The sequence below is a fragment of the Macrotis lagotis genome, chromosome 7 (assembly GCF_037893015.1).
Source record: "Macrotis lagotis isolate mMagLag1 chromosome 7, bilby.v1.9.chrom.fasta, whole genome shotgun sequence".
Lineage (NCBI taxonomy): Eukaryota > Metazoa > Chordata > Mammalia > Peramelemorphia > Peramelidae > Macrotis > Macrotis lagotis.
Window position 1 is genome coordinate 220060235 of NC_133664.1, and position 22096 is coordinate 220082330.

Genomic DNA, 22096 nt, shown 5'->3' on the forward strand with positions numbered 1-22096 from the left:
GGAATGCACTCACCTATCTTAGAATTCTTCTTTCAAAGTGCAAATGAAATGCCACATATGAAAGATGTTTTCCCTGATTTTCATAAGCTACCCCTTCCTCTTTCCCCCCACCTTATTTTTTGTATAAGATAGGGAAACTGAGGTAAAGTGGGTTAAATGACTTGCCCAGGGTCACACAACTAGTGGCTCAAGCCAGATTTGAATTCACAAAGATGAAACTGATTCTAAGCCTATTGCTTTATCCATTCTGCCATCTAGTTACTCCCTTACTCCCTTTCTGCCTAAAACTACTTTGTATTTGTTTTATTTTCCTCCAACTTAAAAATTAGCCTGTTAATTCACCCCTAAAAACATCCTCGATTTATTCAATTTCAAGTCCAATTTGCACTTGCCTTGGCAGTGCCAGACCAAATGAATTCATGTTTGAGCTAAAGCCCTCAGGGGCAAGGGACAGTTTGTTGTCTTTATGTCCCCAACATGTGCCTGGCACATGTGTGCCTGACTTGTTCAGTTATTTCAGTTGTCTCCAACCCTTATGTTTTCTTGGCAAAAAATAACAAGTTTTCCAGATCATTTTACAGATGAGGAAACTGAGGTAAAACAGGGTTAAATTACTTTCCCAGGTTTACATAGCTAGTAAGTGTCTAAGACCAGATTTGAACCCACAAAGATAAGTCTTTCTGAATCCAAGCTGGATCCTCTATCCACTGAGCCACCCAGCTGCCTATCTGGCATATGGTAGGCAATGAAAAAAAGCAGTCAATTAATGTTGTATGAGTTAACAAACTGGAACTAATCATGGGGGGGGGGGGCTTTTCTTTCTCCTTGCAGATGATGCCAGAAGTCCGTGGGGCTTTGTTTGGTGCTAATGTCAACAGGAAATTTTTGGACTAAGCATCTGATGAGGTGGAATCCATTCCATCTGCTGTATTGATAAGTTATAAAAGTATCTAAAATTGAAGAAACAACTATCAATGTTACTCCTTTTTGATGCTTTGACACACTGTCCTATGTTCTTCAGTGAAATAGCCTTTGTGTAGAATGCTGCCAGCCTAATTGTTAACTTTGGGAGAGGATTTATGGACTTAAAACTGTTAATCAGAAGTAACTTAAGTTCTGATCTCCTATATCCTAGGGGCAGGGGGAATATATATCAGTTGCATGGTGTTCACAGAGAATCCTCCTTCTGTGATCTGCCTTAGATTGGAGTGAGCTCTGTATGTGCGGTACATTAGCCTCTTTGTATTGATTTCTGTATATTATTTTTATATATATATATATATATATATATATATATATATATATATATGGAGCATGCATTCACTCCAGCATTAATAGTATTACCCCTTGTTAACTGTTTGGGCTTAGAGACTTTCCTCAGTTGTGTGTGATTCAAAAATCCAAGCTATGAATATGCTTTATTTATTAAAATATATGTGGATCAAACTACAATAATCTCTTATTCAGGATGTTTACAGATTTGAGAGATGAGGTAATGTTATCTAGGGAAAAATAGCTTTCTACCTACTTTGGAGCATTTACTTCATAAATTACTTTTTTTTTTTTAGGGTCTGTACTAGGTCATTGTCTTACTCCCTGATCTTTATGCTTCAATACAATGGTAGCTCTGATAAGATTGTAAGATATTTGGTAGGAAAATAATTCATTTGGACTAAAGGATGTGAACTATGGTGGATTTCATTCAAGAGCATGTAACCATGTAAATACTATCCTCTACAAACTTTCTCCTGCTATATAGTAGTCTTGGGAAATGTGGAAAGACTGGGCTTTTAAAGTAGTTCATTCTTGGGAAACTAAAACATTTGTAAGCTCATTTTTTTTTTCTCATAGCAGAATGAGGGAATTCTGAACAATTTTAACTTAGGCAAGGTTAAAAGACTTCTCCAAGATCTGCCATTGATGGTAGAAGAACTTACAAACCCAATGCAGCACTCATTCACACATAAAAAGTAATTAATGATATTAAAAAAAAATTAGTAACAGTGCTTTGTTCAGTGCTTGTTTTAATGTTTTGGTCAGATAAGATTATAAGGATTGTTGGCTTAAAAAAAAAAGTCAGCCAGTATTCACTCTAGCTTTTTTTTCAGAGAATGAGATTGAGAGTGCTGAGGCTTGATCTCAGTGACTATTTTAAGGAGGATTGTCACACATATAGCTGGACTGAGTTTTCCCAAAGAATAATCATTAACTCTAGTCATCTTGATCCTTGAACTGGCCGTGGTCTGGAGTTAGGTACACAGGTTCCCATAATTATCTCTTAAACTTGTGATTTTTCTTTTTCTTCCAATGTCTATAATTAATTCCTGGCTTCATAACTAGGAATTAATGTGACCAGGTCCATTTAGCAAATGTAAAACTAAAAGGAGTACTGTTATGTCATCTGGGGAGTCCTTTATTAGCTAGATCTAAAGAAAAATGTTAAGATTGTTTCCCCAATACTGAGGTAATAGACACCTTGGGCAATACCAAAAAGAGGTGCTATGACTAGGGCCCGGCAACCAGCCCCTTTCATAAAGGCAGTAGGTCCCTCGTGAGTCCAGATTTTCCTAGAGAGAAGAAGTTTTAAGAATAAAAATATTAATACAAGCAAAATGTAGTGAATTTTATCCCTGTATTACTGGGGTTTTTTTTGTGTGTGTGTGTGTGTGTTAGGTCATTCCCCTTGGGTTAGCAGAGACTAAGTAGAAAAACTTGTTCTCAGGCTAATTGGAAATTACAAATTCAGCAGTCATACCCCCCTTTGTACTTGAGGTCATTCTGAATTGTTGGTTAGAGGAAACTGGCTAAAAGGAGAGCTTCCCACTGACTACATTTTGCAGTCAAAGGGAGCCAGAAGAGTTGTTCTTCTCCCCTCCCCCCAAGTTAAAAGGGTCAAGTAGAATGGGTAGGTTTTTTTTTTTTTTAATGAGGCAGTTATCAGGAGGAAGAAAATGAAGAAATTCTAGGCTTAAGGCAAAATGATAAATGTTCTTTGGGTTAGTTTTTTGGAAAATATACTCTATATGTTCACTTAAATGGTTAAACAGTACCTATTATATGCAAAAATTAGAATATACAATTAATATTGTAGAATTAACCCAGTCTCAGTTCTCACCTGGCACAGTCTATGATCCCATTATAGGCTTCATCCCCCACACCTGTCTTGAGAGTTTGAATTCGTGTTTTCAAAACTAAAACAAGTAGGAAAAAAAGTCAAACTTCTTGCTTCTCATATCTGAAGTTGCTGGATTTCCCTTATTCCATGCTCCAATGAATAATAAAGAAAGAAAGAAATGACAGTTGACCCAAGGCACTTCTTCAGAGGAGATATAACTAGCCACAACTCTAAAGACAAGGGAAGCACTATTAGAAGCCCATTATTTGCATTATTTTTACATTACCAGTGATTAAAAAGTGTCAGGTCATTTTTTTCCCCCTGGTCTGTCTATTGGTGGGGGGGGGGGTATCACAAGTTGGTGAAACCAAGGCAGAAAACCTGTCATTGTCTAAAAGGAAAGCATAGCTTTTAATTCCTAACAAGTCCCTCTAGTAGTACTAATGTTACTGATGCCAGTTATCGTTTATGGAGTATGAAAAAACTACATCTATTAAATTCCTTATACTGTATAGTAATTTTCTTCCAATCTGATGCTGCAGAATTAGGCTGTTGCCTTAAAAATATTTCTTCAAATATACTTTAGCCTTCACTCCAAACAGACCTGCTCCTGTCTCTTAAGCCACCAGTTTAACCCAGACTCTTACCATCCAAGGGTGTCACTGCAATAGCAGCCAGAGAGCCTGCTAAACAACCAGATGCAAATGAGTGGGCAAAAGGTGCCTTCCCAGTAGCTTCATTGATCCCCAGGTGGTTGAGGTTGGCAAAAAGAGGAAAATAGATGATCGAGAAAGGAATATCCCTGTAGGAGAGGAGGGGAAATTGCTTAGCTAAGTAAAGGCCTTATACCACAAACCAAAAAACACAATATCCTGGCAACATATAGGCCCAGACAGTAAGCAAAAGTTTTTTCAGGTCTCTTAGGGCCCTGAGGTGTAGGATCTTGCCAAAATCTGCCATAAGCAAATAGGAGCCCAAGGACAATCTGCTATCCCAAGGTGGAACTGGGGGCAAGGGATATTGAGGAAAGCACCTGACGCAGCCTACCAAAGATCCCTCTGTTCCTATCCTCCGTTCGATGGAAAATTGAGCCTGACTGATCACCTCAACTCTTACCTTAGCAGAGTAGCACCAAGACCCTTATAGAGGCCACGTAAGCCTCGAGTATGGAGGAGTTCCCAGGCAATGATGGTGGCAGAAGGACACTTAGGGTTGGAGTCCGTGGTATAAGGTCTGACAGGGGAAGCTGCTGATGTACATGTCCTGTGCTGCTGAACACCTGGAAAAGAAGGCAGGCTTTCTTATACTCAAAAATTCCCCCAAATCTCTGTGGTAGGAAGGGAATAAAAATGGCCACCCTGGGCTACATTGGAAGATTCACTATATCAAGTGTTCCATATTTGACAAGTTTTCCAAAAGAGTACTGGAGAATCCTTAATGTTAAAGAGACCAGGAGCATATCCTATGTGTTCCTAAAATCATTAATTACTATTTCCAAAGTAGCATTTCCTTTCCTTCTAAAACTTTCAGCCTTCGTGCTCCCATACTAAAGTGTCTTAATTTTTTTATATCAGTTATAATCATCTATCCCTCTCTCCTAGACCATTTTCTTTGGGAGTAAACCCTGTTCCAGATGCAGGCATGCCACATTCCATATCTTTTGAATTGTTTCTATTATCTTTAACTTGTAATGCCTATTACTGGCTGGTCTTTTTTAGTTACAACAGCACACTAAATTGAAATTTTTCATGCAAATAGTATAGCTCATGATGCAGTTTGGATATTTTCCCCATTACACCGTTTGCCCACTAAAATTAATTTGCTGATTTTCTGCCCAGACAGTATCTACTGCATTTTATCTGTGACAATTTGGCATTCTACTACCTGCAAGAATTTCACCTACAATTTAGGAGATTTCACTGTGTAGTCCCTTTTCCAGACTGCCTCAGGTTGTGCTTCTGACTTGAAACCTTTGGCACTTTCATTCCACCCATCTTAACTCTGACAAGTTCTTTAGCCTTTAGAAGGGCCTAAGATTAATTTCTTTAAATTACTAATAAGCACTAGTTATTTCATGCATATGTATAAAAATGTCCAATAATGACCACATCACATCATTTATCAGGAAAAATTATAAAGTTGACTGGTTTTGTCATGCTTCTCTTAAGTTTTGTCTTAATGAGTTCCTAGTAAAAAATTGTATTTCACAGATTGTCTGAATTCAAGGTGCCAGGCCCCAAATGATTAGCTTTAAGAATAAAGTTGAACATGAAAAATATGTTCAAAGTCAGAAAGTACTAGGAATTCTCCCAGTTTAATTAGAACTGTATAGAACCTTAATTCAAGTTTTGCATTAAGCAGTTTGATTTGGATCCACCGGGGGGGGGGGGGGGGGGGAACCCAGCTAGCTGAATCCAGGTTAGGCATACTAAGTATTTAACCTGAGGATCCAGTCACACCCCCTCCAGAAAAAGAAGGTGCCCTTCCCTGGTTCCTTTTTTCTGGCACTTTTTCGGGGGGGGGGGGGGATTCTAGCTTTGCATGTCTAATAGGGTAGAAAGACTAATTTTTTCCACCTGCCAAAAGGACATGGACTACCCAGTCAATCTTCCTCACCCAGCCTTCCAGCATCTTGCAGCTGTATCTTCAGCATTTCCATGGGAGAGGTAACCACTGCTTGGCACATCCCAGCTCCACACCCAGCCAGCATCTCCCTTCTAAGACTCTTCGACCTGCAGGGCCAGCCCAGACACAAGCCCCCAGAGGGAACAGATGGATAGTCAGACTCTTTTATCATATATAGATGGCCCTCTTCCTCAAAATGTTTCTTTTCAGCTATGTCCCCAATGACGGCTATTCACAGCTAAGTGAATGAGCCACCAACCCATGGGGAGAAGGGCCAAATTAGGGTATTAGGATAAAAGAATTTGAAATAAAAGTTTAAGCCACTATGATAATTCCTTCTCCCTACTGCTTGAGACTAAATTGCCAGAAAGAACCAGAAGGGCTAATTGGTGTTTTGCGTGTGTGTGTGTGTGTGTGTGTGTGTGTGTGTTTTTAAGAGAAATTTTAAGGCTGGTAGTAGACATTAACTTAGAATTATTGATTCTGACTTCACTCCTCCACCTATCCCCAATTCCTACCAACACTTCTCTAACACTTAGGCATGTCTATAAACTTAGGTACACACATGCATACCAAAGGGAGTTATTCAAGCCACCCTTTTGCCCATTACCCATCTTCTAAGAGTTTTTCCCGGAAGAAATCATTGGCTGCCAGCTTGATAGCTTTCTCTGGAGTGACTAAGGTTAGGTTCACTGCTGCCCCTGAAAATTGGTACAAGAAAACAGGATTGATCCAGTGCCAGAGGTAAAGTAAGATAGATAAAACGTGCACATAACGGGTTATATACATAATCTGTTCTGAGACCTATCTACCAAAATGGATTCTTGGATAAATAAGACAGGTTGAATTTGGCTTCTTGGGAAGAAATAACTAGGGGAATTATGTTACTTTTTTTTTAATCTGCTGATCCATTTAATGTTCCAGTTTTCTATTAGTCCTTTGTTCTTATCTCTTCTGCCTCTTAGGAAAAAAAATCAATCCTTAAAGGGCAGGAAATGTCTTTAACCTGCTATGGCTTTGTAGGTATTTTTTTTACATATATTTTTAATGCCTAGTTGTCATTCTCTGCCCATTTTGGTCTCAACTCAATAGACTAGAAGGGAACTGTTGCCTACAATACATGATTTTTCAGTGCTGATCAGAAACAGTCATCCATGGAAGCAGCTTAATCAGAAAGGCCCATGAAGAGGTGGGAACGATGCAAGAGACTCCTCAGTACTCTCTAGGAAGATACAGTTATGAGTCACAAAACTGAATGCACATTAGAGGTTGCATCAGTGATAGTATATGGGATCTCCAGACTATACTAATTTCATTCGGTGGAATATTTAAAAAAAAAATCTTGCTGAAAATACATCTTGAAATTTCTGGGAAACCTTATAAAATTAAGCTCCAAGCCTTGTCAATATCCCATTTTTAGCTTTTCTAAAAGGTAACAATTTAATTTCATAACTATGTACATACTTGGTAGGGCAGCCACACCCTCTGACCTTAAACGTGGCTTCCTGGCCTTGAAGCCAATGGATAGATAGCTTTGGAATCAGGACTTGGGTTTAAATTCCACCTCTAACACATCAATGGATTGGGATTCTGGATATGTCACCTCACTTCTCATTGTACCAAGAAAGTGCTGAAACTGCTGGAGGGAATTTTCTTATTTGGGAATTGCCTAGAACAGAGAACTCCCTTCCCTGTTCAAATGCCATGTAATTAGCAAAAAATAATCTTATTCCTAATGATACCTTAATTGCTTAAACATGAGACTTTTAAAAAATCAGTCTTTTGACAACAAATTTAAGAATTATATTTTTAAAAAAATCAGATTAAGGAGGGTTTTTTTTTTGGCCACTTTGGAATCAGCTGAGGTCACTTAACCCTCTGTGTCTCAGTTTCTACATCTGAAAAATGACATTCAGATCTCTTTCAAGCTTGAGGAATCTACCCTTCATCTCTGCTTACTATTCTATGGGCAACTAAATGGCACAGTGGATAGGGTGTCTTCCTGACTTGGAGTCAAGACTCATCTTTGAGAGTTCAAATCCAGCCTCAGACTTTGGGCAAGTCATTTGACCCAGTTTGTGTCAGTGTTCTCATCTGTAAAATGAGCTGGACAAGGAAATGGCAAGCCTTTCCAGGAGCTCTGCTAAGAAAACCCCAAATGGGGTCACAGAGTTGAACACAACTGAACAAAAACTGCTAATGGAGGCCGTTGATCTTATCGGCCGCCTCAGGTGCTTCAGATAGCTTCAAGAAAAGTTCAAGTTGTGGAGTAATCCAAAGGTTCTATCACATCCTCAAAGCCTGAAAAGCCCGGCCATCTCTACACGTCTAAGGGCTCGGCGAGCCCAGCCCAGCCCTGCCCAGCCCGGCCCTGCCCAGCCCGGCCCAGCCCAGCCCAGCCCGGCCCGGCCCGGCCCTGCCCCTGGCCCAGCCCCTGGCCCAGCCCCTGGCCCAGCCCAGCCCAGCCCAGCCCAGCCCGGCCCTGCCCCTGGCCCAGCCCAGCCCAGCCCAGCCCGGCCCAGCCCGGCCCTGCCCCTGGCTCAGCCCAGCCCAGCCCAGCCCAGCCCAGCCCGGCCCAGCCCGGCCCTGCCCGGCCCGGCCCGGCCCTGCCCCTGGCCCAGCCCAGCCCAGCCCAGCCCAGCCCAGCCCAGCCCGGCCCTGCCCGGCCCGGCCCGGCCCTGCCCCTGGCCCAGCCCCTGGCCCAGCCCCTGGCCCAGCCCAGCCCAGCCCAGCCCAGCCCAGCCCGGCCCAGCCCAGCCCAGCCCAGCCCAGCCCGGCCCTGCCCTGCCGTCCCGGTTAAGCCCACCTCTGTACATGCCCCAAAAGCCATCTGTGCGGACTGTCTTCACCAGGCAGTCTATCCTGGAAGAGAGGGCCGGGGATGAGGGGCCCGTGTGCCGCCTGCGGCCCCCGCACCCCCGCACCCCCGCAGCCTTCACCTACATCCCGGCGTAGGCCCGCTGTCCGCACTGGTTCTGCAGCCGCGTCTTGGCCAAGTCAATGGGGAACACGCAGGCCACGCCCACCAGCCCCGCCACGCCGCCATTGAGGAGCCTCGCCGGGACACTGGGGGCGAGCGGAGGGGGGGCGGCCCACGGGGAGGGTCAGGCAGGCCCCCGGCCGCGGCTCCCCAGCTTGGCTGCCCTCCTCCCCGCGGGCTTGCGTCCGCCCGGCAGGGCCTCGGTTCTGGGGGGACAGCCCGAGGCGCCCCCTCCCCACTTACCTGATCTCCTTGGCCATCGCCAGGCCGGGCGGGGCTCGGGGGCGCCCCCTAGGGGCGGGGATCCCGAGCAGCTTCAGCTGGGGGGAGGCGGCGTCGTGTCTCTGGTGCCCGCGGCTGGGCCCGGAGGCCCGGGGTCCGGGCGGGGGGCGGCCCGGGGCCCGCATGGCTTCCAGGGCTAAGCAGGGAGGGTGTCGTGGGCCAGGGGGCGCGGGCGGCCGGGGGGGAGGGGCTCACCTGGGAGGGGGGCGCTGGGGTGGGGCTCACCTGGCTGCCCGGCCCGCGGGAAGCCTGGGAGGTCGGGTCTGCAGGCTCTCACCAGAGGCGGCGACGTGCTCCATCCTAGGCCATGGCCGGGGGCCGGGCCTGAAATTGTTGAGGGGCGCTCAGGAGTGACGAGAAGGGGGAGCTGGCAGAAGAGGTCGGTGCGGACGCCCACAGGAGCGCAGGGACACGCAGCGCCTGGAAGATGGCCACGCGGAAAGACCGGTGGCCACAGCAGGCAGACATACAGTTTATTGCCAGGTGGCCCAAGGCCACACGGCTAGGTCATTACTAAGTGTCTGAGGCCGGACTTGAACTACTCCGGACTCCAGGGCCGGTGCTCTATCCACTGCGCCACCTAGCCGCCCCGATCAATCAATTTTTTTCAAAAGCATTTTTGTATAAGAAGCCATATCTATAAAATTGAAACAGATTAACAAAAATGTTTGCAATAAATATATCAACTAGATGTCTGACATCCAGAGTCTATAAGCCAAGAAGAGAGTTGTGGAAGAGAGGGATTGGACTTTGTTCATAGTATCCTAGTAAATAAATTAGCTTTATTAATTAAATGATATTGAGATAAGAGAGTAAATAGCACTGGTCATTTCTATTGGTGAGGCATTAGGAATAAACTCCTCCAGGATCCCCTTAGAACCCTTAGAGGGTTCCTAGGAAAGTATCGATCCTATTGGGATAAAGATTCTTAGGGTGTATTGTGGGGGAAGGGCACTAGCAACTGGAGAGAGCAAAAAAGAGTTCATCTAAGAGAAGACACTTAGTTGAGTTTTGACAGAAATGAAATTCTAAGAGCTGGAGGTGAGAAGAAGAATATCTCCAGGTAGAGTACAAAGGCACCAATAAATGTCATCCATTTGTGAGGAACAGCAAAGCCAAAGTAGCTGGACATAGTTTGTTGGATAGAGAGCAATGGATAACAAGGCTCCCCCTCACACATGTACTCAGAATTATGAATTTGATGCTTTTCTAAAATGTTTAAAATGTCTTTTGCATGTGGTAAATTGCTATAGAGAAAAAACCCAGTACTTTTCAAACCAAGCTAACCCTAAATATACTACAGTGTCATAAACTTATAGAACACAGACAAGACAATCACATTCATTGACTATGGAGTCATGGAAGGTCTTTCATATTCTATCAAAGCCAAGGTGGAATTTTGTTAATCTCCCTAGATTTATACTATGTCTTCAAATTTTCCTTAGTTTGATTTCCTTTTTTTTGTCCATTGTTCCTATTCTTTTCCATATTCAAGGAGGCCTGGGAGAAGGAAGGTGATTTATAAGATCTTGCATCAAAACTAAGAGAATTCATAGTTCATTTGGTTCAATATTCACAGTTGCCCTGATCATTCAAAATGTGAACATAAAGTATGTTTGTCTGTAAAGGTATCTATGCCTTTGATTGTGTAAACCTATATCAGATGTCTTGAGGAAGGTGGACAAAGGAAGGGAGAAAAATTTGGACCTCAAAATCTTACAAAAATGAATGTTGAAATTATCTTTACATGTAATTGGAAAAAATATTAAGAGAAAAAAGATATCTATACCTTGATCCCTTTGCATTGTATGAACATTCTCTGACAGAATTAAAGGGAATAATCTCACTGTATGAGCAAACATTAAACTTTATAGGGTTTATATATATGTGTGTGTGTGTGTGTGTGTGTGTAAAACTCAAGAACCAGAAAAGCATTGTACATTGCAACATGGGGGTGAAGATCAACCTTAATGAACTTTCTCATTCCAACAGTGTAATAATTAGGGACAACTTTAAGCTATCTGCAACAGAGAATACCATCTGTATCCAGAGAAAGAACTATGGAGTTTAAACAAAAACCAAAGACTATAAACTTCAATTTAAAAAAGTTATCTTATGTACTACATAATTTTGCTATTTTTAATATTTTATTTTTCCCTCAAAGATATGATTTTTCTCTCAATACATTCAATTTCAATCAGTGTATGTCCTGGAAAGAGTGTAAAGATTACTAGACTTCTTTCTGTGGAGGGGGTGGGTAGGGAAAGGAGGGAGGGAAATTGTAAAATTCAAACCTTACAAAAATGATATGTAGAAACTATTATTGTAAATAATTAGAAAACAAAATGTTTGCATAAAAATGAATTAATAAATAAATAGCTCAGATTCAAGACTGTGGAAGAGAATCCCATAAGTGGGGGAACAGAGGTTCTTTCTTCCTTTACCCTCTTTGTTATAGTGACTTGTCTAGAGCAAGACACACTATCCTAGAGTTTGAGTACAATAACTGGAAGCATAATTGAAAGGGGAGAGAAGTATACATGACAAAATGTTACAGAAGGGAGCAAGGAGCTTTGAGAAATGGGAGCCCTACCAGCAGAGAAGAGCAGATCCTGGGGACCAGCTCCAAAGCCTGCTCAGCAGAGATATTGAACCCAAGGGTCTTTTGTGATTTCCTCAGTTAATAGCTCCCTCATCTCCTGATCACTTAGTGTATAGTCTTTACTTATCTGGAAGCTTCTTGAGGGCAGAGTTTTAACTTGGTTTTTTTCCCTCTGCATCTCTAGCCCCTAGCAGAGTGTCTATGACATAATAAGCACTTCAAAGATGCTTATTGGTTGACTGCTTGATGGTTTCTTTGGTGTCTTTCAGTTCTGAGATTATGTAGAGATAGCTTATAAAAAGAATTTTGTAAAGTATAAAGTTCTACATAATTGTCAGCCAAATGAGTTTCAGAAACTTTCTGAGAACAGCAAGGAGGAATATTTAAATTTAAATTTGCTGGTGCCAAAAGACAGCAAACCAGAAGGACATTGCCATCAAAAGGAAAAAAGGTGGTGGAGGAAGGAAAAAGTCCCCAGAGGAGAAGCCACTGTCCTTGACTATCTTATTAACTTGGTCACTTCAAACTTTTATCTATATCTAGCTTCTAGCTTCTTTTCTTGTCCTTCATTTAAACCCTTCACAGTCCTTCTGGGTCCTTTCCAACCTGATTCAGGAGTCTTTATTTTCTTCTCTTTCCTTCATTCTCAACCACCAGACCCATATGTGAAAGAATTGTTTTGGTTAGGAGTTCTGACCACTAGAAACTACCATTTTAGGATATTGCTGGAGAAACAAGATCATTATTGGAAGTAACTGCTCCCTCACCTTTCAAATGCTGACATACCAAAACACATTCCTTGCTATGTCACAGGGCCACAAAAACATCCCTGGTCCATATTTATTTTTATTTGAAGCTGAGCACCCTAAAGATCTCTGATTTCATTTTAAGAAGTTTCTTGAGATATATTTTAGTGAAATGACTTGTGCTAGGTCACACAATTCTTTATCCACCAGATAACAATACTGCTTTTATTATTATTAGTGATGATTTATATTAGTTTATTTATTTATTCATTCATCCATTTATTTATTTATTTGTTTGTTTGTTGTTTATTTTAAGATTTTCTAAGGCAATGGGGTTAAGTGGCTTGCCCAAGGCCACACGGCTAGTGTCTGAGGTTGGATTTGAACTCAGGTACTCCTGACTCCAAGGCCAGTACTCTATCCACTGCGCTACCTAGCCACCTCTATTATTTATTTTCTAGATTCACATATTAACTAAGTATTACTAAAAAGAGCCTTAAAGATCTATTTAAGATGAAACTCAGGCCTTCAGAGGTGATGAATATTAAGACAAATGGTTGAGTTGAGAATAGGAATAAGTTTTCCTTACTCTAAGGTCCAGGACTTTTTTCCCATTACACTACACTGTGTATTAAATCTCATTTTAACCTATATGATGTAGAATGGGGGAAAAAGCAACCCTGGAAGCACAAGATGGAATAAAGTTTCATTTAATTTCAGATATAAATAAAGCACAAATAGGGTTGCTTTTGTCTGAATTTGACTTTTGCCTCCCTCACTCTTCACAGAAGCTTTATTCTGTGTTCTTTGTTCTCTGCACCATCACTAATAAGAAAAAAATCAGAATTCTTGAATTTACTCAATATTTTTCTTCAGAGGACCTTGAAAGGATTCCATAGATGTGCCTCCCTGGTAGGAGTAGGGAAATGGATAGAACATCGTATACAGAAGGAGAAAAAGAAACAAAGTTAAGTTAGATGAATTGCCCAAGGTCATTGAACGAAGAACTGAGACTAGAATCCAAAGTTTCAATTCTCAGGCTCAAACTGGCTTCTTCTTGTAACTACACCCTGGAAACACTCAGGGTCCCTAGCTATAACAGATCCCCTCTCTGAGGGAGCTAGAGTTTTGGGAAGAAAGTTTCTTGCAAGTCACTGCTGCCATTCTCCCAGGACAGCATTCTCAAAGCCCAGAAATGGAGGATGAGAGCACAGGGATGTGCCCAAGCTATTAGTAGACTGAAGAAGTACAAGAATTCACAGGATGGACCATTGAGAGGGAATCTACCTCAGGCAAAACCAAAAAATACCTCTCTGGGCTAGGAAGCAACTGGTTTTCCCAGCAACTCACCTGATCAAAGATGTTAATGATTAAAAATTTACTGAGAAATTTCTCAGCTGATAACTATATTTTGAAAGGGACCTTCTCTGCAGAACTTCAGTGTTTTGCAAAGGGACATTCCTCTAAATTCTCTCCCTTCAATAACACTCTTTCTCCCCAAGTTTTTCCTTTGCTCCACTGATGCGAAAGGCTAGGTGGTGAGAAAGGGAGGACTAGCCAGAATGCTCTTTTGTCTTCTGGCTTTTATCCTTAGCTTTAGGAACCCTATTGCCTGGAACTTAGATTACTACAAGGGTTTTCTAACTCGCTTCCCTCCCTCCAATCCTTTACCTATCTAATCTACCCAAACTATCCGATTAATCTCCCTAAAACAGCTTTGATTGAAAGCTTCAAAGGCAAGAGGACTGCTGACTATTTACAATCAAAATCCTTAACTTTTTCTGAGCTCTAAGGAAATAATTTCCTTATTGTCTCAAGAACTGCTTAATTCCTAATGTCATAAGAATTTTCCCAACTCTTAAAACTCATTGTTTCCTTTTTGTGCATGGGAAACAGGAGAGAGCAATCCAGTCCATTACTCAATCACTGTCTCACTTATTTTTTAAACTAACCAAGTTTCCCAGTCCCGGTGAGCAAACATGACCAAACAAACAAAAAACATACCTCTTTTTTTTTTCCTTCTACTTACCCCAACTTGTAAGCAGGAGGCCTTTTCCATACAACTGGGAAGAGAAGCTTACAATCATGTTCCTTCTTCCACCCCAGCCTCTAAACCTCCCTCTGCCAGTTGCTTGTCCTTTTAAATAAGTTTAGTTTGCCACAGTAACCAAGAGGCTACCCACTTACCTGAGCCAAGTCTCACCTGCCCATGCTAAAAGCAGACCAGCCTTTGGGTCAAAGCCTCAATATGAGATCTTCATCTCAGACGGGCACTGGGGAAGGCCTGACCACACAATCACTGACCTGCAGTGCTGGAGGGAACTGAAGAAAGAGGAGGAGGGGGAGTAGGAGCTTGGAAATGAGTGAAAATTCATATCAGTCACTTCTCAAGAAGCTAGTCTAGACTCCACCTCCCAATATGATACATTTGCAAACTACTGGTAGTTTGTTTTCATACATTTAATAGATTGTTTTTTTTTTATGGGGGAAGACAGGATGCTTATTTCCTGGCAGATCTTTGAATTGGTTCAACAGTTCTGGAAAACACTTTGTACTTATGAAAGAAAAGTTATTAATTGTTCAAGTGTGTTGACAGAGAGATCTTTAGAACTAGGACTATTTCACAAGGAAGGTGTTGACAACAAAAAACTTCAAACGACTCACATAGACAAAAATGTTCACAGTAGTATTATTTGTGATGACAAAAATTGGGAAACAGTGCATACCCAATGACTGACAAATGATTGACCAAATTATGATATGTAATGGAAGATCACTGTGCTAAGTGATAAAAATTAAAAATTCAGAGAAACTTGGGAAAATATGGAGGAAGGGTTGCCAGTTGAAGAGAGTAAAACTAATAGGACAATAAATATGATAACCAACAAGGTAAGCAGAAATTGTAGAGGGCCAGCCCCCGGGAGTGATAATCACATATCCTTGGTGACTTTTTCCATCAAAGATATGCATGGATTATTGCTCATTGTATACAAGATCCATTGGCTCACCAGTGAACCCTGACCTGGGACAATCTGTGGCTCTGGAGGTGGTTGTAAAAGGTTTATTTGTTAGAGAGGTATGCAGATTTCTAAGAACAAATATTGTAAATTTACCCAGGAAATTGTGAAACTGGGTCTCCTTTAACCAGTCATTCCTGAGATAAGTTTTTGCCATAAAAAAAGTCTGAGTTTCCAAAAATAAAGTTGGTAGATTTTCACACCCCAACCTTGTGTGTTTGGGTATGTTTTTCTATCCAACTTGATTCTCAGAAGTTCATGTCCAGACCCACACCAGAACTATGGCATGCTATAGCTGGTGCCTGAACAGGGACTGACAGACTGCGGGCAGCTGCACCTGGAGGGGAATTAATCTTGAAAGGAAAGATAAAGTCTGGACACCTGCCGGTCAAAAGAGCGCTCATAAAGGGATAGCAGTCAATTAAGGTAAATAATTTTTTGTCATCAGGTCTAAAACAGCATTAAAATGGGACAGGGATGGTCCAAGGATAGAAGGCATTATTTGAAAGTGCTAAAGCAGATAGTTAAAGAAATAGGCTTGTTAATAACAACAAAACAATTGGAAGAATTTATTGAATGTGTAGAAAAATGTAGTCCTTGGTTTCCAGAAGAAGGAGTATTAAATATTGAAAAATGGGAAATTGGAGAAACAGATGAGTGAACATTTTTAAACAGGAAGGTCAGGAGGTATTTCCTATAGGAGTCTTTTCCTTGGGGAATATTTTAAAAATCTGCCTGACTCCTCCTGGAGGTGTTTCTTTGGCTCAGAGGATATTAAAAGTTGATGTAGATGTTCAAACTATTCAGCAGGAAGGTAAGAGTAAAAAAGAGTGGTGGCTTTTTCCTCCAATGCCACCTCCAGACCCGTGTCTGCCTCTGGGTGGAAGGAGGGGTGTGGAGGCCAAGGGCACAGGGCCTACCTTCCCAGGAGAATCCTCCGGGCTCCCAGTTTAGGAACTCCTATGGGAGAGTCTCCAGGATGCCCGGCCCCATCCCGGCACGCTGCCTCAGTGGCTGCTGCTCCTGGCCTTCTGGCTGCCAGGCTCCCCAGCCAGCTCCACCTCCTCCTAACTCTTAATAACTCACCTTCTGCTCCTTTATGGTCTAAAGAAGAAAACACTAACAGAGTTAAGGGGAAAATAAATGCTACTCAAAAAGCAGTGGTTAAGAGAAGAGATTCCATGGGACATGAGAGATTTGTTCTCTTTTCCTGTGCTTGAGAGACCTGATCCAAAGATTCCAGGGATTGTTTTGAGAGAATACAATAATTTAGATTTTAAAACATGGAGAATTAAAATCAGCAACTAGCATGTATGGTAAAACCAGTCTCCATATGTTTTGAACATAATAGAAATATTAGGTAGACAAATATTAGCCCTAGAAGATTGGACCACGATAGCAAAAACTACTCTTATACCAGGAGATTACTTTTGAAAACTAAATTTTTTGAGAATAGTACTAGTCAAGCTAAAAGAAATGAAGCAGCAGGATTAAGAATAATATTTGAAATGCTCTCTAGCGCTGGTCCTTGGGCAGGAGTAAATAATCAAATTGGGTACAATTTATAGGCACATGAACAGGCATGGCTAAAACTGCCTGAAAAAGGAGGCAATGGGAGTGAGACAGCTTGTTTGCTCATGGCTCACTTATCTAGATCTTGAAGTTAACAGAGAGAGGAATTAAGAAAAAGCACTAGATAAGAGAGAGAGAATTGTTTCATGAAGACTTGATAAAATAAAATGTTAAATTTATTCAAAATGCTATTTAATTTCAAAAATACAAGATAATCAGGTTCATTTTAAAATACGTAATTTGATTATTACAAAAAATAATGGGACGAATAAGGATTTAAAAAAAAGAGGGGGGCGGTCTCTTAGGTGCTCTCTCTTAAAACTTATAAGCTAAGGACTCTCAATTTTCGAGAGACAGAACCCACAGAGGGATCCAGTAAGATAGTTCTCTAACTCAAGGTAACCTGGAAAAGAATGGAAAGGCTCTGCTCCCTGGGGTTGGAGGGGCAGTCCCCCAGACGGAAGGAACTTCAGCCTCCAGGAGGCAGCCCCAGGATGCTGGGAGCATGGCTCACAGCAGTGGGGTAGTTTCCTGAGCTACACACTGGGCACAACTTGGGGGATGGCGGGGGGACCTCTGCCAGAGGGAGCTCGTGAAGCCCAGCCCTCAGGGCACACAGCTAGCAACTTGGTTGCAGCAGCCCAGATCCAGGAACCTGAAGCAGAAGCCTATAAGCAGGAGCCCCCAGGGTGTGAGTGCTGAGCCTGGGGAGGGTAGTGAAGAGAGACTGCCAAGCTCTGTCCTCTGCCCCTGGAAAAGACTCTGGGGTTCTGACCTCATTCAGATCCTGATCACAGTCTAGGCCCCCCCCCCAAACTCAGCCCCATGTCAGAGGGGGGCGCTTATGGTCATTCACAGACCAGGAGGGAGGACAGAGCCTCACAATCTCAAAAGCTCAGGAAGCACCCCAAAACCAGACACAGGCTAGAGAAATGAGTAAGCAGAGAAAAAAGAGGAACACCATTGCCTGTGATCCCAAGAAGGATCAAAACACTCAATCTGAAGATGAGGAAGTACAAGCTCCTGCATCTAAAGACTCCAAGAAAAACAGAAATTGGGCTCAGGCTATGATAGAGATCAAAAAAGACTCTGAAAATCAAATGAGGGAGTTAGAAGGAAAAACTGGGAAAAGAAATGAGAGAGATGCAGGAAAAACATGAGAAAAAGAAGTCAGCAACTTAGTCAAGGAGATCCAAAAAACATGCTGAAGAAAAAACATGTTGAAAACTAGATTAGGTCAAATGGATAAAATGTCCAAAAAGTTATTGAGGAGAAGAATGCTTTAAAAAGCAAAATTGGCCAGATGGAAAAAGAGATAAGAAAACTCTCTGAGGAAAACAAATCCTTCAGACAAAGAATGGAACTGAGGGAGGTTGCTGATTATGAGAAATGTAGGGTGTTGGTCTTCACAAGATGTGGCAGGGAGCCTTAGGGAAAGTCTTTTTTGAGCTCTGTCATAGCCTGAGCCCAATTTCTATTTTTCTTGGAGTCTTTAGATGCAGGAGCTTGTGCTTCCTCATCTTCAGATTGAGTATATTGATCCTTCTTGGGTTCATAGATAATGTATTTCTCAATGGTGTTCCTCTTATTTCTCTGCTTGCTCATTTTCTCAGTCTAAGCCCGTTTTGGGGGTGCTTCCTGAGCTTTTGGGATACTCCCACAAGGGTCTCAGTGTGTAAAGGCTCTGTCCTCCCTCCTGGTCTGTAAATGACCACAAGCCCCGGCCCCTGCCACGGGGCTCAGGTTGGATGTGGCCCTGCTGTTCTATTGGGGGGGGGGGGGCCTGGACTGCGATCAGGATCTGAATGTGCTTAGAGCCCCAGAGTCCTGTTTCAGGGGCAGAGGACAGAGCTCTGAAGTCTCTCTCTCTCTCTTCACTCCTCTCCCTAGGTTCAATGGGCTCATGCCCTGGGGCTCCTGCTTACTGGCTCCGCCTGCTTCTGTTTCCTGGATCTGGAATGCAGTGGCCAAGCAGCTTGCTGTGTGCCCTGAGGGCTGGGCTTCATGTGCTTGCTCTAGCAGAGGTCACCCCGCTGTTCCCCCAATTTGTGCTTGGTGGTCCCTGGGGCGCAGGTCAGGAAACTCCTGTGCTGCTATGAGCTGTGGCTCCCAGTGCCCTGGGATTGCCTCTAGGAGGCTGAAGTTCTTTCATTCTGGTGGGCCACCCCTCTGGCGGGCTGCCCCTCCAACCCCGGGGAACAGAGCCTTTCTGCTCTTTTCCAGGTTTTACCTTGAGTAGGAGAACTGCCTCACTGGGTCTCTCTGTGGGTTCTGTCTCTCAAAAATTTAGTTAGAGTCCTTAGTTTCAAAGCTTTATGAGAGAGTACCTAGGACACGATCCACTCTTGTCGCCATCTATGTCCATCACTTCTGGCTAGGTATATTCTCTCTGTTAGAGTTACAATTCTCAAGATTTATGAGAATGTTTTTCCCCATGCTGGAATATAGCCAGTTTCAAGTTATTGGATAGCAATTTTTTTACCATCCCCCCCTTTTTTTTACCTTTTCATGTGTCTCTTGTATCTCCTGTTTGATGTCCAAATTTTCTATTTAGCTCTGGTCTTTTCATCAGGAACTTTTGGAATTCTTCCATTTTGTTAAATGTCCAATCTTTTTCCCTGGAAGGGAAGGCTCAGCTTTGCGGGATAGTGGATTCTTGGCTGCATTCCAAGCTCCCTTGCTCTTAAAATATCTCATTCCAGGCTCTTTGAGACCTTAATGTTGCTGCAGGCAGGTCCTGTGTAATCCTTATTGTGGCTCCTTGATATTTAAATTGTTTCTTTCTGGCTGCTTGCAAGATTTTCTCTTTTATCTGATAGTTCTGGAATTTGACCACAACATAACTTGGTATTTTCATTTTAGGATCTTTTTCTGGAGGGGAATCGGTGTATTCTTTCAATAACTACTTTGCCCTCCGATTCCATGATATCAGGGCAATTTTCCATCACTAGATCCTGTAATATTAAGTCCAGGCTTTTTTTCTCTTCAATGTTTTCATGAAGTCCAATGATTTTAAGGTTGCCCCTCCTAGACCTATTCTCAAGGTCAGTGGTTTTGCTGACAAGGTATTTTACATTTTCTTCTATTTTTTTCTATTTTTTGGTTATGTTTAACTGGCTCTTGCTGTCTCATGGAGTCATTAGTTTCTGCAGACTCCATTCTGTTTTTTTAGAGAGTAGTTTTCATTAACCTTTTGCAACTCCTTTTCCAATTGGTCCATTCTACTTTTGAAAGAGCTTTCCATTTGACCAGTTGAGGTTTTGAGAGAATTATTTTCTTTTTGCATTTGCCCAATTGAGGATCTGAGATAATTATTCTCATTTTATTTTTGTCCAATTGATGATGTGAGAGATTTATTCTCATTTTGTATTTGTCCAATTGTATTTTTTAAGGATTCGTTTTCTTGTTGCAAGGTATTAATTGTTTCTCCCAGATTTTCCAGTTGATTTTTAAACTCCTTCCTTATTTCATCAAGGAAGACTTTCTGTGTTGAAGACCAGGTCGTATTCTCCTCAGAGGTTCTAGGTCTCTCTGAGTTAGGATCTTTCCCTTCCCTGCCCTTCCCTTCCATCCAAGAATTTTTTCTATGGATCCACCTTTCTGCTGACCCTTCTTCATTTTGCTAAGACCTTGAGTTGGGGAGGGGCTGGTTCACAGGGGCTTGGGATCAATAGAGGCTTTATTCACTGAATGCAATTTATCTGTCTGGCCAGTAGGAGGTGCTGGTTGCTTTCTCTGGAGTGTCTGTGACCTTGATTGAGGCCTTCTCCCTTAGCTTGAAGGTAGGGATTGGAGCAAATGAATCCTTTTGCCTTCAATAAATGGTGGGTTTTACCCTGGCCTGAAGTCATTCCTCTCTCTTGTCAGCTGGGCTGGTTCTTCTGCTCATCCACCTGTGCCTGAGGCAGAAGTAGTCTGTAATTGTTTGTTCCTGGAAGAGGCCTCAGCCCCAAGGGAGGTGTGGACTCAGAGTTCCTCAGACCAGTCGAGTCCAGGGAAGGTGTGTCCACAGCTGTCCTGCACTGGAACTCTCCCCCTAGCCCTGTTGGCAAGCTTCAGAGAGTCAGCATGCCCTTGCTCCCTAGTTGACTCTAGCCCCTGCATCTAGCCCTACCCCTGATCCAGCAGGTCCAGCTCTAGGGCCCTCAGACTCCTGGCTCCAATTCAGCTTCTAATCTGGCTGATCTGGGGCTGATCCACCTTCTGTGCCCAGACTCACCTGCCGGAATTCATCCAGTGCTGCTGAGGGAGATATATCCTGAGGTAGATGTTCTTTCTCCTGGCTTTTCTTTCTGGGTTTTGTGGGTCGGATTTCTTTTAAGAGGTTTCTTTCATATGATAGATGGGGAAAGATCAGGACTTTAGAACTGTGCCTGTCTTCTCACCGCCATCTTGGATGGAAGTCCTCATGCTGAGTGTTTTAAAAAAATACTAGTGTTGTAACATTCTGACAAAATTTGTACAGAATGGGAGGAATTAAATAACCTAGATTGTTTAAATTAGTTTGGGATTAAACTATTTTAATACTATTGTAACTTTTGCAAAGGGTTATGTGGTTTGGGATTTTAAACTCTATTGTAACACCTTTGGTTTAAAGAAAAGTGGTATTGTGTTAGTTACTAAGAAGAGAAATACCTAGGTATCAGGGATGTTTACTGATGACTTTTGAGACATGCTCCAATTGGTTTTAATATTAAGTTTAATAATTCTAACAATTGTACTTTTATTTTGTATAGAGGATTTGGAATATGAGTGATGGATTCTCTGTATAAGGTACTCTAAAATTTTTATCAAACTAAACTGTTGGGAAGTTAGTTGAATTGTAATTACATTGGGGTTTTAAATGTGTCATATGTATGAGATTGGATTCTGAGAATTTGGGTAAAGAGACAAAAGTGTAAAGAACATGTGATATTCATTTTGTTCTTGTTCTAAGGGAAATGAGATGTTTAAATAGGAATCTTAATGTTTAACAAATATTAACAATGCATATTTAATTTTTAAAAAGTCAAGAATGTGGACTTCTCTCTTACTGCAGACAGTTGATGGGGGCTCTGAACAAATTGCAGTGTTGGACCTTATTGTAAGGTAACTTACTGATGAATAAGATGTATTTATCAGTTATGTGATATTCGTTTGTAACTGCAAAGAGATTAT

General features: G+C 42.2%; 2 protein-coding genes across 14 annotated transcripts in view; one reads left to right on the forward strand and one right to left on the reverse strand.

Moving 5' to 3' along the window:
• ATP6V1E1 (ATPase H+ transporting V1 subunit E1) overlaps positions 1-3304 on the forward strand; it is a 22399-nt gene extending 19095 nt beyond the window's left edge. The window contains exon 9 of the mRNA XM_074194955.1: positions 832-3304. Coding sequence (XP_074051056.1) covers positions 832-894 — 63 coding nt within the window. The 3' untranslated portion in view covers positions 895-3304. The remainder of the gene's footprint in view (positions 1-831) is intronic.
• SLC25A18 (solute carrier family 25 member 18) lies at positions 1250-14726 on the reverse strand. Of its 13 annotated transcripts, XM_074194943.1 has the most exons (11): positions 14538-14726; positions 14380-14413; positions 9198-9369; positions 8680-8806; positions 8547-8602; positions 6351-6441; positions 5732-5847; positions 4232-4394; positions 3763-3917; positions 3116-3191; positions 1250-2567 (listed from the first exon to the last, which is right to left on the reverse strand). In XM_074194943.1, exons 2-11 carry the CDS (start codon positions 14407-14409, stop codon positions 2417-2419), a joined length of 1137 nt encoding a protein of 378 aa, XP_074051044.1. In that variant the 5' UTR covers positions 14410-14413; positions 14538-14726; the 3' UTR covers positions 1250-2416. The 13 variants fall into 13 exon arrangements, with proteins under 13 accessions (XP_074051044.1, XP_074051050.1, XP_074051048.1 ...); XM_074194949.1 differs by lacking the exon at positions 14380-14413 and having other exon boundaries at positions 8684-8806; positions 9228-9369; positions 14554-14724; XM_074194947.1 differs by lacking the exon at positions 14380-14413 and having other exon boundaries at positions 8684-8806; positions 9228-9422; positions 14554-14724.
• Positions 14727-22096: the final 7370 nt, after the last annotated feature.

Coding starts and splice junctions, on each gene's coding strand:
- SLC25A18 (XM_074194941.1), bottom strand. CDS start 14,437: ATGATTGTAAGCTTCTCTTCCCAGTTGTATGGAAAAGGCCTCCTGCTT. Junction 9,423..14,379: donor CCTCCTGCTTACAAGTTGGG/GTAAGTAGAAGG, acceptor GCCATCTTCCAG/GCGCTGCGTGTCCCTGCGCT. Junction 8,603..8,679: donor GGGCCTACGCCGGGATGTAG/GTGAAGGCTGCG, acceptor CCTCTCTTCCAG/GATAGACTGCCTGGTGAAGA.